Source organism: Maniola hyperantus, chromosome 14, assembly GCF_902806685.2.
Source record: "Maniola hyperantus chromosome 14, iAphHyp1.2, whole genome shotgun sequence".
NCBI lineage: Eukaryota > Metazoa > Arthropoda > Insecta > Lepidoptera > Nymphalidae > Maniola > Maniola hyperantus.
The window spans coordinates 5,451,917-5,465,265 of NC_048549.1; the positions used below are offsets into that span (position 1 = coordinate 5,451,917).

The 13,349-nt window shown below is 36.4% G+C and overlaps 1 protein-coding gene across 2 annotated transcripts in view; it reads right to left on the bottom strand.

Annotated features, from left to right (window-relative positions):
- Mrtf (Myocardin-related transcription factor) overlaps positions 1 to 13,349 on the bottom strand; it is a 60,063-nt gene that overhangs the window by 8,219 nt on the left and 38,495 nt on the right. For both annotated transcript variants that reach the window (XM_069503044.1, XM_034975252.2), the window contains exon 2: positions 287 to 512. Coding sequence is in view for 1 of the 2 variants with exons in the window: in XM_034975252.2 (XP_034831143.1) it covers positions 287 to 512 (226 nt within the window). In the remaining variant the exon portion in view is untranslated. The remainder of the gene's footprint in view (positions 1 to 286; positions 513 to 13,349) is intronic.

Below are 13,349 nucleotides of genomic sequence, written 5' to 3' on the forward strand. Positions count from 1 at the left end.
GGTTTGTCCCTCAACCACGCTGCAACAGAGTTACTGATCAACTTGATTTTTTGCATGGACATGGAGAGTGACACAGGCAATTATCATTTAAAATCGTGGAATATCAAAGAGTTCCCGCGGAATGTTAAAAACTAAATCCACGCGGGCGAAGTCGCGGGCATTAATTAGTATCTATCACGATAAATGGTCAACAAACAGTGTAATATTTCATGAAATAGTCTACTATTTTATGGTATGATCAGTTCTACGATCTGGCCACGACATTTACACAACAAGTTTATAATACCTGAAGTTGTCGTCTGTCGGTGTGTCGGGCGTCAGCGGCGAGGCGAGCGAGCGGACGGGCGACTGCGCGGGCGAGGCCGCGCGGCTGCGGTCGCGGCGCGGCTGCTTGAACCACTCGGGGTATATCGCGCTGAGGGTCTCAACCAGGTCGTGGTCCAGCGTCACGCGCCACGACGCGCGCCCTTCCTCCTCCGACCCACCGCCTCCGCCACACGACGAACGACTCTCTGCAATGGAGAACACAAATGCTCAAATATCTTAAGTATAAATGCAAAAGTGTGTCTGTCTGTCTGCTACCTTTTCACGGCCCATCCATTTAATCCATTTTGACGAAATTTGGTGGTAAAGATAGCTTGCAAGCCGGAGACAGATATATAGTCTACTTGTATCTTGAAGTGATATTTAGTTACCATGTAAAGGACGTCATATTATACGAGTACCTATACCATATTTTACTGCAGTTTTGTCAACAAATTGGTTTAGCAATTTTGGTGGAATTTATCCTTCCTGTATTACACAGAATAAGATTAACAATAGCTGGAATAGGTAATATATAATTTTGATTCCAACATTTTCGACAGTTTTACCAACAACGAGTATTCAAACCATCATTGTAGGAAGTTACGTTATTTTCGATAGATAAAGATAGGTGTGGCTGGGTGAGGCTGTCCAGTGAAGCGGTTTGATATACTGGGAATCATAGAAACGAGCGAAGGTCCCTAATCTCATTAATGTTCATACGACACACTGAAGCAATTCAAATTACAGATAAGTAATTAGTTACAAACAGCCTCATTAAGTTCTAGAAGATGTCCAAAAGTAGTATCAGGGGCATAAGGCTGACAGAGCTGTAAATTCTCTCCCAAGACAGAGATGTGAATTAGGTACTAGCTGGTATAGCAGGGGGTCTTAATAGTAATATCTTACTCCTTGCTTTTGTAGTTACTTATCGAAAGTACAAAATGCTACGTGTATCTAAGTTGTAACCACAATATAACTATTTGAGATGATCTAGAGGAATGCTAACACTTTCGGAACGTCCGTACAGATTATAATTCAACGTGTTGAAGCAATGTGTAGAATTTTAGTACATGTATAACCTAAAACGTTATAACAGTATAGTAGGTAGGTACATTAACAGCTGCATAGCAACGGTGGGTGTTTGTGTGTTACTTGAGTTGGGTTTTAAAAACAGGTTTGCTCATATTTTGGCAAGAAAATTGAAATGCAACATTGCAATTGTAATGATTCACTGTCACACTGACTGACTGGGCGCCATTTTTTGCAGCCAGATATTTAAATAGCTATTTTGAATATAATTACTAGCCACCAAGTTGACAGCCAAACTCGTATATAAAAGCTGATCGCACACTAGGTATAAAGCGAGACGAAAGTGTGGCACTCCACACTTTCGCAACAGCCGTTACAACGCTGTTTTGAGTTTTGATAATTCTAATGACTTCTACAATACTGATGTCATCCGCATTTCTATGTAGGGTCCCATACGGTCGATGTGTGCTGAAAAAGCCATTCACATTCTAATGTAATCGTACAGCCCCCGCGCTAACCCGGTGCAGGCGAGCGCGGGTGTGCGGGGAGTTCACCCGTCTTATACCCCGATTGCTATTTCGACATGTCAACTGAAAGTCTTAACACTACTGAGGCGAGAGCTACGGTTACAGGCTACAGTAACACATCTCCTACAGTGTGAACACAACACATCTTCATAAAGTAGGGCCATTTTCGGCTGCCGCACCAACCCGTGCTTTCGTGATTCCTTTCGTCAAAGGTTGCCTGGAAGAGATCGCTTTAGCGATAAGGCCGCCTTTGCATGCTACATCTATTAGAATAAGATCCTGTATTGTGTTTTTTCAATGTTTACTTTGTGTTGTGTGCAATAAAGTGTCAATAAATAAATAAATAAATAAAAGTTCTTCGTCTATAGATATAGATATTAAATCTTCATGGAGCCATTTCAAAAATCGCTACCTTTAAGCCGATGCTTTTCTGATGCGGTGGCAAAACATCCAATGCCTTTACGTCAAATAAATAATAATAAGAAAAGATTTTATTTGCAAAAAATATTTGTCACAAAAAATTTGACCACTCCCAAAGAAGTCAAAAGTGTGTCATGGGAGCTACAGGCACTAAAGTTAGTACTATTATACAGGGTTACAGGAAAAGAGGACACGATCCCGTTAAGGGGTTATAGTACAGGACATTAGCTATCAATCGACCCCTAAAGTGCTTATGCGAAAGTGTATCGTTTTCGAGTTATTAATTTTTTTATTTTTTTCTTGGTAAAAGGGTGTTTGCCACTTTAAAAAATTAATAAAAAAAGGAACAATGTATTTCAGCAGATTTTTTTTTATTTCTTGCTAGTACATATCCTTGTTAATAATAAACAGTTATAAAACTAAAAAAAACTTCAAGCATTTTAAAATTACAGCCCAAAAACTGTACAAGTTTTCGATTTTTAAATTTAATTCTTTGAATAACTTCCAAATTTTCTGTAAAAATTACTATGGCACTTATCCTGCGGATTATTTTAAAAACATTTTTCACAACAGAAAATTTGGAAGTTATTCAAAGAATTAAATTTAAAAATCGAAAACTTGTACAGTTTTTGGGCTGTAATTTTAAAATGCTTGAAGTTTTTTTTAGTTTTATAACTGTTTATTATTAACAAGGATATGTACTAGCAAGAAATAAAAAAAAATCTGCTGAAATACATTGTTCCTTTTTTTTATTAATTTTTAAAGTGGCAAACACCGTTTTACCAAGAAAAAATAAAAAAATGAATAACTCGAAAACGATAACACTTTCGCATAAGCACTTTAGGGGTTGTTTGATAGCTAATGTCCTGTACTATAACCCCTTAACGGGATCGTGTCCTCTTTTCCTGTAACCCTGTATATTCTGTGCTAAAGTGTTAATAGCTTCGCTAGTCTCTACCGCGTACCAATGCGCGTACCGCGTACCGCGGAATGCTAAAAAGTCTAAAAATATTTCCTGTTCAGATTTAATCAAAATCACAGATTACATAATATTATATACCCGAAGACTGATAATAAAATAAATAAGAACCAAAGCAATCATTTACACTACTTTACGTTAAGGGATATGTAATAAAATCGTGGGTATTCATTAATGTTTCCGACTGGCAGTAGAGACGAACATATACCTATTGTACGGTTACAAATAAATACAACGTATGTTCTCTCACGTGAGTTATGTGTTGTAAAAGTAAAGTCTGTGTAAACAGCTGCTCTGACCGTACCATAATGAAGACGATGAAGTTTATTTTGTAAGACTGACAATTTATACGTTTGCATAACTTGTCTGGTCGTATCAATAATAGTGTGGTAATGGGCAGGGCACGTAGTTCGAAAAACCGATAGACTTTGGGGTGGTTGGGGGCCCAAGGTGCTGGAATGGCAACCTCGGTCCGGAAGGCACAGCCAGATAGACCCCAAATAAGAAGACAGATTAGAAACTGATATCTTCTAAACATATAAGAAAAGTCTAACTAGTCTCACTGACTAACTCATCGATGCCCAGCCCTAGGGCCTAGAAATCTGAAATTTTGCACAGAGGTTCTTAGGAGGTTTATAGTGTAGAAGATAAAGAATAAGGCTAAATATTACAAAAAAATTAAGGTAGAAAATAAAAAGATATATTTTCTCCGAGCGAAGCCGCGAGCGGTCACTAGTTCAAAATAAGATCACAGCTGACTCCTACAATCTTACTGCTAGTGGACACACTGCCCATTTGGCAAACCTAAAAATTAAAACTAAAAATTATTCGGGAATTTGATTGAATCTCTTAGCTTTAGATTATAGATAAACATCACGCTTGCGCAACAGATATTTGGTAGATTAAATCTAAAAAATGTCTAGGAGATAGCTACCAAATCTACTAGATTTGGTAGTTATCTTTTTTTTACAAACCCTTTCCATGACTGAATGGATGTAACGTGTCCTTGACAGTCGTTACGCAAGAGCGGTAACACATAAATCATGTGTTACACTTCTTAAAATGTTACAGAATCCAATTTTGTAAACAAACGGGCACGTGCGTACGGCGTCTGACTCACTCAAAGTTGGTGCAAATTACGATGGCAGATGTACTTCAGGCCAACCAATTAATACTGAAATTGTGGCAAAAAAAAACTCATACAATGAGGTGTTATATTATAATCCAACGTGATGTTAGTGATAATACCGGGAGTCCTTTATGTAAAACTAGATGGTGCCCGCGACTTCGTCCGTGTGGATTTAAGTTTTTTTTAATCCCGTGGGAACTCCTTGATTTGCCGGGATAAAAAGAAACCCATGTCCTTCCCCGGGATGTAAGCTAACTTTGTAAATTTTATCAAAATCGGTTAAACGGTTGAGCCGTGAAAAGTTAGCAGGCAGACAGACAGGCAGACAGACAAACTTTCGCATTTATAATATCAGTATAGATTAGTATGGATGTAGAATCCCACTAAGGAAAGATTTCACAAAATTCACCCGAGCGAAGTCGGGGCGGGTCACCTAGTTAAGATAATAATGCATATTAAGTATTAACCTAAAATTCCAGTATAGTACAGTATAGTAGCGATCCATTAGGGTTATTTGATGGCTACTGAAATTATATTGGAACGGATTCAATTTCACATTTTTGTAATTTACTGTGTGTAGAATCGAATGAGTAATCCAGTCTAGCAACAGCCTAAAAATGACGACTGCACAGCACGAAGTTCTGCATGAAATGTCTCATGAGACATGTCTCTGGCGTCAATTTCAGTGCAGAAATTCGCTTACCATAGAATCATTGATGTAGGGTCATCACCCTAGAATCAATCGATTCTAGGGTACGACGTTGAACTGATTGCATTGGATAAAATGTGAAAAGGGCATTATTTTCCTACACTTTCTCACAAAAGTTTGATGAGCAAATTTTACAAAAAAAAACAGTTTAGAATGTTAATTTCTCAGTATAGCGTGTTAAATTCTTATTTAGCAGCATTACGTGGCACGGATTTGTCACTTGTTGTTTCATTTTCGCCCGTTTGGTTTTATGCTTCATTCTGGCTTTATTCACAGCACAGTAATAGTGCCAATTTTGTTCCTACAATGAAATGGAAGTCATTTCAGCATTTCTCAAGTTCAATCTGTAAAATCGTTGATAGAATCTTACTTACTTCTGCGGAAGTAAATGCACAAGGAAAAAGCTTATCCATACTTAAAATTATAAATGCGAAAGTGTGTCTGTCAGTCTGTCTGACTGCTAACTTTTTACGGCCCATCCGTTTTGACGAAATTTGGTACAGAGATAGTTAACATTTCGGGGAAGGACATAATAGGCTTCATTTTATTCCGGAAAAAAAGAGTATTCACTAATTAAAAGTCCATTTTTAATTTTTTTGTTTGCAATTTCAGAAAGCCAGAGAACTAAAGTATTGTTTAGTATCTAAAAAAAAGATTATAACGTAAACTAGTATTTTATTTAAAACTTTCCTTAGATGGCGCCAATTAACCCACTCTCCCCTACTTTGAGTGGATAAAATTTATCTTATCACTATACTAAACGAGTTATGGACATTATTAATCTGTAAGTGGCTATAACAATTACGAATATTAGGCAATTTGCTGAGGAAATTAAGCTACAATATACAATGATAGCTCTACAGTAAATGATACCTCTAGTTGGCTATACAATTACGCAATTTAATTTATTTGCTGAATGGATTCAGCTTTTTAAAAATCCCGTGGGTGATTATATATTTTTTTTCTGTATGTTGACAAAAAATAAAAAAGTCCGAGATTCCGGGATAAAAATAGCCTATGTCCTTTCCTGGGATGCAAGCTATCTCTGTACCAAATTTCGTCAAAATCGGTTAAGCGATGGGTCGTGAAAAGCTAGCAGACAGAAAGACAGACACACAGACACACTTTCGCAATTTTATAATATTAGTATGGATGATCTCTATTTAAAAAAAACATACCTCCTGTGTGCCGAGGATATCTCTTTTTTCACATCGCTCATCACCTTCTATTTTAAAATACGACGTTAGCACATTCTTCAGTGGTCAGTCAGTCCGTTTCTAGAATAGCATTAAATAAATCCACATCTACGGAGTGGCCTTCGATTCACTTACCTACTTAAAAGCATAGCTTTTAACGATGCCAAAACTATTTTGCGCCAGTTGTTCTAATCGTTATACAGCATTATTGTTACATATCATAATTTGCATAATATTTATTTAACTAATAAAATTTTGCTATTCTTATGCCTATTAGGAATGCTTTGGCCATCTTACTTACCGCCTGTTGCCATTAAATGACGTTATCGTTACAGTGGTCATTTTGGATGAGATGAGATATCAGGTAAACAGGTATATTAATTTTTAAAAAATTCAGACTATTAAAGTCCATACAGTTTTAATGAAGTTTCAGGATTTTAAAAAATGCCTTTTCTTTATGGACTAAATAATAGCTAAATGATAGATCTTTTTTAGGGTTCCGTACCTCAAAAGGAAAAACGGAACCCTTACAGGATCACTTTGTTGTCTGTCTGTCTGTCAAGAAACCTACAGGGTACCTACTTCCCGTTGACCTAGAATCATGAAATATGGCAGGTAGTTAGGTCTTATAGCAGACATTCGGGGAAAAATCTAAAAACCGTGAATTTGTGGTTCCATCACACAAAAATAATTAAATTGAGGTCATTAACTAATAATTAGTATTTTCAATTTTCGAAGTAAGATAACTATATCCAGTGGGGTATCATATGAAAGCTCTTCATTTGTGCATTCTAAAACAGATTTTTATTTATTTTTATACTTCGTAGTTTGTGCAAAATGTCGAAAAAATACGACTGTAGTACGGAAGTGACTCGCACTTGGCTGGGGTTTTTAAATATCGGGTTTCTGGTATAAATCTCTTAAAGAGATGAGTTGTCGTCGTGCATATACTTAAAATGTATATGTTTAAGTTTTAGAGTCGCTTATATCTAACAAGAACATGGGATAAGAACAAGGAGTGGTATGATGATGCTAATTAAATAAATAAATAAATAAATAAATAAAACGTTTATTTTTCAATCATATAGTTACCTACACACATACATGGGTTTGATCTTGAACAATTAGTGCTTAATATTATGAATGTTACAAGATCAAGAACTGATTACGTGATGATAGCTAGATTTTTAGATCTGTGTTAAGGATAGCCAGCCCTCTCCCTCGGTTATCTAAAAAGTAATAAATAAATACATTTTTTGCAGAAAGTTGTTGATCTATAACGTTTTACATTTAAATAAACGTATGAACCTAGATTGTTGCAAAGGAAAACTATGTGTGTGTGTGTGTGTGTGTGTGTGTGTGTGTGTGTGTGTGTGTGTGTGTGTGTGTGTGTGTAAGTGTAAATGTGTAGGGGTATTGGGTTATGTGTATATTAAGTAATGTTGTGTAAGTAAATTAAAATAAAAAATAAATAAAAAGTGTTATTTCTTGTACGCTGGTACGGAACCCTTAGTGTGCGAGCCCAACTCGCACTTGACTGATTTTATTTTACCTTTTGACCCCATTGAAAAATAATCTTTAACGATTTTTGCATTAAACTCGTTTTTACATTGATTCTGATTTAATTCTTTGGCAATAGCATTTGTTAAAATTTTCTACCTGGTCTCTTTGTTGTGTAATTTTTTCTTGATTTTATGTTTTTTTTGTAATCTTTTTGTACCAATGGATAGCCAACGAAACGTAGATGTTTTTAAAATAATCCGCAGGATAAGTGCCATAGTAATTGTTTGCTGCTATAGCGGCAATAAAATTACACATTCTATGAAAATTTCATGTCTCTACCTATTAGGGTTCACGAGATACAGTCCACTGACAGACAAACGGACGGCCGGACAGACGGACGGACGGTCGGACGAACATGACATTTTCACGGAATGTGTATTTCTTTTGCCGCTATAATAAAAAATACTAAAAATTACAAAATGGCCGCCATGAAAATTAAAAAAAATTAAAAAGTGTTATTTCTTCCATCCGCTAAGAAAGGATTTTCGAAAATTCAACCCCTGATTGGGTAATATAGGGGTTTGAAATTTGTGTAGTCCACGCGGACGAAGTCGCGAGCATAAGCTAGTCTTTAAATAAAATTAATATACCTATTCGGCATTTATGCAGTTAATTTTCATTTCCTTTACTCGCCAGGAATTTGCCTTTTAGAATTCAGTCCAAAGTTCATTACCTTTCTGTATGAATTAGATGATTATGTTATGATTTATAGGTTACAATCACCCACTATTACGTAGGTACATAGTTTATAATATTAATAGCCAACCTTGTTTGAACATAGAAGCATTTCTAGCCGGTATAGTACTTACAAGCAACTTCGCGACTTGATCATATAGTTAACAGAAGATGAGAAGTCAGCAATTTCAGGAGTATGAACGGGACAGAAAAACTTTACTTTTAGCTGTTTTAATCATCATCTCAGACCACTACAGTGCCGTGTACAGTTCTCTGAAAATAAGAAGGGCTCAGGCCATAGTCTACCACGCTGGCCAAGTACGAATTGGGGTTGACTTAACTACTTATTAGAATGTCATTGTCTATGAAGAATTATCAGGAATGCACGCTTTCTCACGATACTTTACAGTTAAAGCCAGTGATATTTAATTGTTTAAAACGCAAATAACTCCGAAAAGTTAAAGGTGCAGCGTGTCCGGGATTGGTAGATTTCTCTAGTTATTTTAATCAGTTTCAAAACTACCAATAAAAACATTTCCTTCCTATTTCTGTATTGTTCGATAAAAGTGTGTTCATTATTTCATTGATTCATTTACCAAATTATTATTAATTTACAAACAGTGATATTTCTTGCTACCCGAAAGAAAATCGAGAGGAAAATTACGAAAGTATGGTAAAAAAAACTCACCCGTACACCGTGAAGCCTGTCAATCAAAATGTCATCGTCAAAAGACGGTTCGCCCCGACCCGACCATCATGCGTATGCTTACCTCTATCTCAATTTAAACTCGTTAAACTTTTTCAACACTCTCGTAGATGTAAACAATGTTTACGCAATAGCAGACCTAGTCATCTAAATATTTAGTTAAAATATACGATAGCAAAAGTTTTAATCGCAAATGAAATGATTCATACAAAAATTTAAAGAAAATGAAGTACATAGTAGGTAACCTACGGTAAAATAACTAACAAATTCTAACAGTTAACATAAAAGAGAGAGAGGCAGCGCGTGCCAGACCTTCGTTATTTTATAGAAGCTGAAAGTTTCTCTGCGTATTGTCCCTAAAACAGGGAAGAACGATTAGCGACTATGAAGTTTGGATCACGGTGGCTTTGGGAGATAACAGGTACCTAATAAGTAGAAAACCTTACGTCAAAGTATAAAGTCTAATTTTTTCATATTTTCTTCGGGCTGTGCGGGTGTGTGGAGCAGTCCCTCCCCATGTCGAGCTGTCGCGTACACACTATTAATTATATGCAAATGAAACGGAACTTAAACAACTCCCTTATCACAAAATGACGTGAGTCTAGGTGACTAGGTGAGTGGGATATGTAAATTTGAAGGAATAAAAAACCTAGCGTGGTCGTGGGCGGGCAGGTGGCACCCACGTGGCCAGTGCCGCGTGCACACGTGACGTCACCCCTACAACCTTCTAACAAACCTTTACTTCGCGGAAGTCGCTCTAACGAAGTTATGGTGTAACTGACCTAGACTTTGTGCTATCGATATTAGTAATTAAGGATCGAAACGCACGGGCGGGCGGTCAAATAGCCGCCTAAAGGAGAATGGCGAGCTCCCATATAGTTTCAGACCCTGACTTGAGGCCTATGTTCACGAATCAAACTTTTTATACTTGTTCTAATAAACTAGACTAACAAAAATGTTAATCAAATTCAATCAAATAAAGATGCGGAAAAAAATAGTTTTATGTTCACGAATCAAACTTTTGATACTTGTTCTAATAAACTAGACTAACAAAAATGTTAATCAAATTCAATCAAATAAAGATGGGGAAAAAAATAGTTTTTAGTAATCGATACAAGTGAGATCGAGTTTCCATTTAGGTAATTATTTTTGTTGTTGTTGTTTCTTGCTTAGTGGAGGTAATTATTTTTAAACCAAATGATACCACAGTGATAACAGAGCATATTCCACAATAAGGTATTTTAAGTTAAATATGCAAAATGGTAGGAAATTGAATTATCTTTCAGAAAAACTAAGAGCATAAGTTAAGTTTTAGCTTTAATCGCAAGGAAAAGCCTTCGTCCTGTAAATAATAATCATATGCTCTCTACTTTTTCTTGTTCTTTTTCACTCAATTTTAATGGAAAATTTTACCAATGGAACATTTAACCATTTTATGGATTACTAATAAATAATAATACCTAAATCTTAGTAACATGAAAATAAACTGACATAAACCTGCACATTACCTCAGGATACATAATTGATTTTACTAAATAAAAGTACTCATTATGAACTTTATGCCAACTAAACTAACATTCTAAAAATTCCCAAAACTTTGATCCTCGATTAGTCAAAACAGCATTATTATTTTGAAATGTTCCATTACTGTTTTGGACTGCGACGATATCTATGGAAAAATTATTAACTAAATATAATTAATTAGAAACGCATGTTATAAGCACATTGCAGTATGATGAATGGAGGCGTTTTACCGCGTTTAAATCCGCTCTTGCGTTTCTACCCTTATTAGGGTAGGGTAACCGAAATCACTTTTTTTAGAATATCAGCCATAGTATGGCCCTTGACTAACATCCCCTTTCCCCTCCAATTAAGCGTGAAGCTTGTGCTAGGAGTAGGTACGACAATAGTACAACGGATGGTGTCTGAACCGGCGACCTTTCGGATTTCAGTCCGCACCTTTAACTGTTGAGTTATTGAGGCTTATAAATTATAATTATAATACATTGTATAGATATATTCTACAAGAGAGCTAGAGACAGATGTTGAAAAAATTATTGACCACAATAACCAGTTTATTGCAATACTTAGTTACTTATTTCATAATAATTGTAATTACAATTAATTGTTTACATTTTCGTTGGAATCGTGAACAAGAAGTGTTTCGTTAATATCTCAATCAGTTTAGCATTTCCGGGAAGGAAATGATGGTTGGCAGTTGTTAATTGTACCTACAGAAAAAAAATACTTTCATTAAGAAAACTTTTCCAAGACAAACAACAATAGTCTCATTTATTCTACAGGCTAGGCTAAATATGATTTGTGGGACACATCACGAAAATGTGTGCCTGACCCCGTTCCGCGATTCGCCCGTCCGTACACTTGTCGCTCTAAATAAGCAAAAACAAAATCCTTACTACGAAACTAAATCATAAGAGCTCTTGAAATAATTTGTGATTAATTTTAAATTTTAAATGACCTACATTCCATACAAACGGGTAAACAACTTGACGATTATTTAGTGTAGGAATGTAGACATCGGGAGGAGATGCATCTTGAAGAGTGATAAATCACCTATATTGCATATATCGACATTCGGTATGGTATGAGCAGTTCGGCTGCCGGTTGCACAACACGTATAGATTTGGCTTTCTGCGCTAGGCTAAATTCGGAACTCAATTGACTTTGTAAGTCGATGAATGAATCGCCGGCACCGGTAAACGTGTAGCGCATATTTCATCAGCGGTTGCCGACTGATGACAATATAAACTAGAAATACACAAATTCGCAGCGTGCATTTGGATAGATTAGCTCAGGGTGGAGCTCTGCAAGGGTCCTTTTGTGACATTAAATATTACATACCTATTAGGTAGGTAAATGATTGAGTGTACTTCACATACTGTGATAGTGTGTGTGATAGGTTAGGATGTCCGCCTCCTAAGGTCGGGGGTTCGATCCCGGGTACCTCTAACTTTTCGGAGTTATTTGCGTTTTAAGTAATTAAATATCACTTGATTGAACGGTGAAGGAAACCATCGCGAAGTAACCTGCATACCTGGGAATTCTCCATAATGTTTTCTAAGGTGTGTGAAGTCTGCAAATCCGCTCTTGGCCAGTGTGGTAAACTATGGCCTAAACCTTCTCACTTTGAGAGGAGACCCGTGCTCTGTAGTGAGCCGGCGATGGGTTGATCATGATGATGATGATACTTCACATTATATTTTAATAATGTACAACGTAAATAATGACGTAAGCGAAATATAGGTAATTTCCAGTGAGCTTACGTTAATGCGATATTGAAAATTTCATGGCCCATAACATCGAGGTATTTGTATACAAGACGGGGTATAGCATAATATCAGCGCATTGTCTTCTAAGATAGTCCATAGTATATTTCGCGGCAGGAACCATAACGGAATGATGACGTAAAAGGATGTTTTCAGCGAGTCGGCAACAGGCTACAGCAGTCTGTTTATCGTCGGAGCAGTTAGAGCTATACCCAGATTTGCCTATACCGTAGTGCAGCTGTAAAAACACACAGAATTACTCCACTTCTAGCATTCGCAATAAATGTACATACAATGTGATAGCTCGCTCGTTACGTAACCCACGGCACGGGCGCCCACGTAAATGGAAACATAACAACAGATTATAAACAAAGAAAAAGCTCCAACATATTTTTCTAATTTATCACACAATACGATTTATAGCTCGTGATACAAATCGACACCTGCAAGGAAAAACATCGTAACTCACTTTTTAACGATTTTGAGTTACAATCATATTCATATCTAAACAAAACATGCCTTTTTTTGAGCTCATCCCTGTATCTAAATCAAGTCTCGTTGCGATTTTAGCCAGTGGAAAAACATTTTTAGTCAGCAGCCATTGAAAATGATAAAATGGTAGTTGCACATACTTGCCTAAGGCGACCATCAATTTATAATATTACGTAGCTAAAATGGCAATGTAAGATACCGTCTTGTTCTCGGCAAGTATTTTTTCGTATTAAGCGAACTTTCATCGTGACTTAGGCTTTGTATCTCAACTTATATATGTATATACTAGATGATGCCCGCGACTTCGTCCGCGTGGATTTAGGTTTTTGAA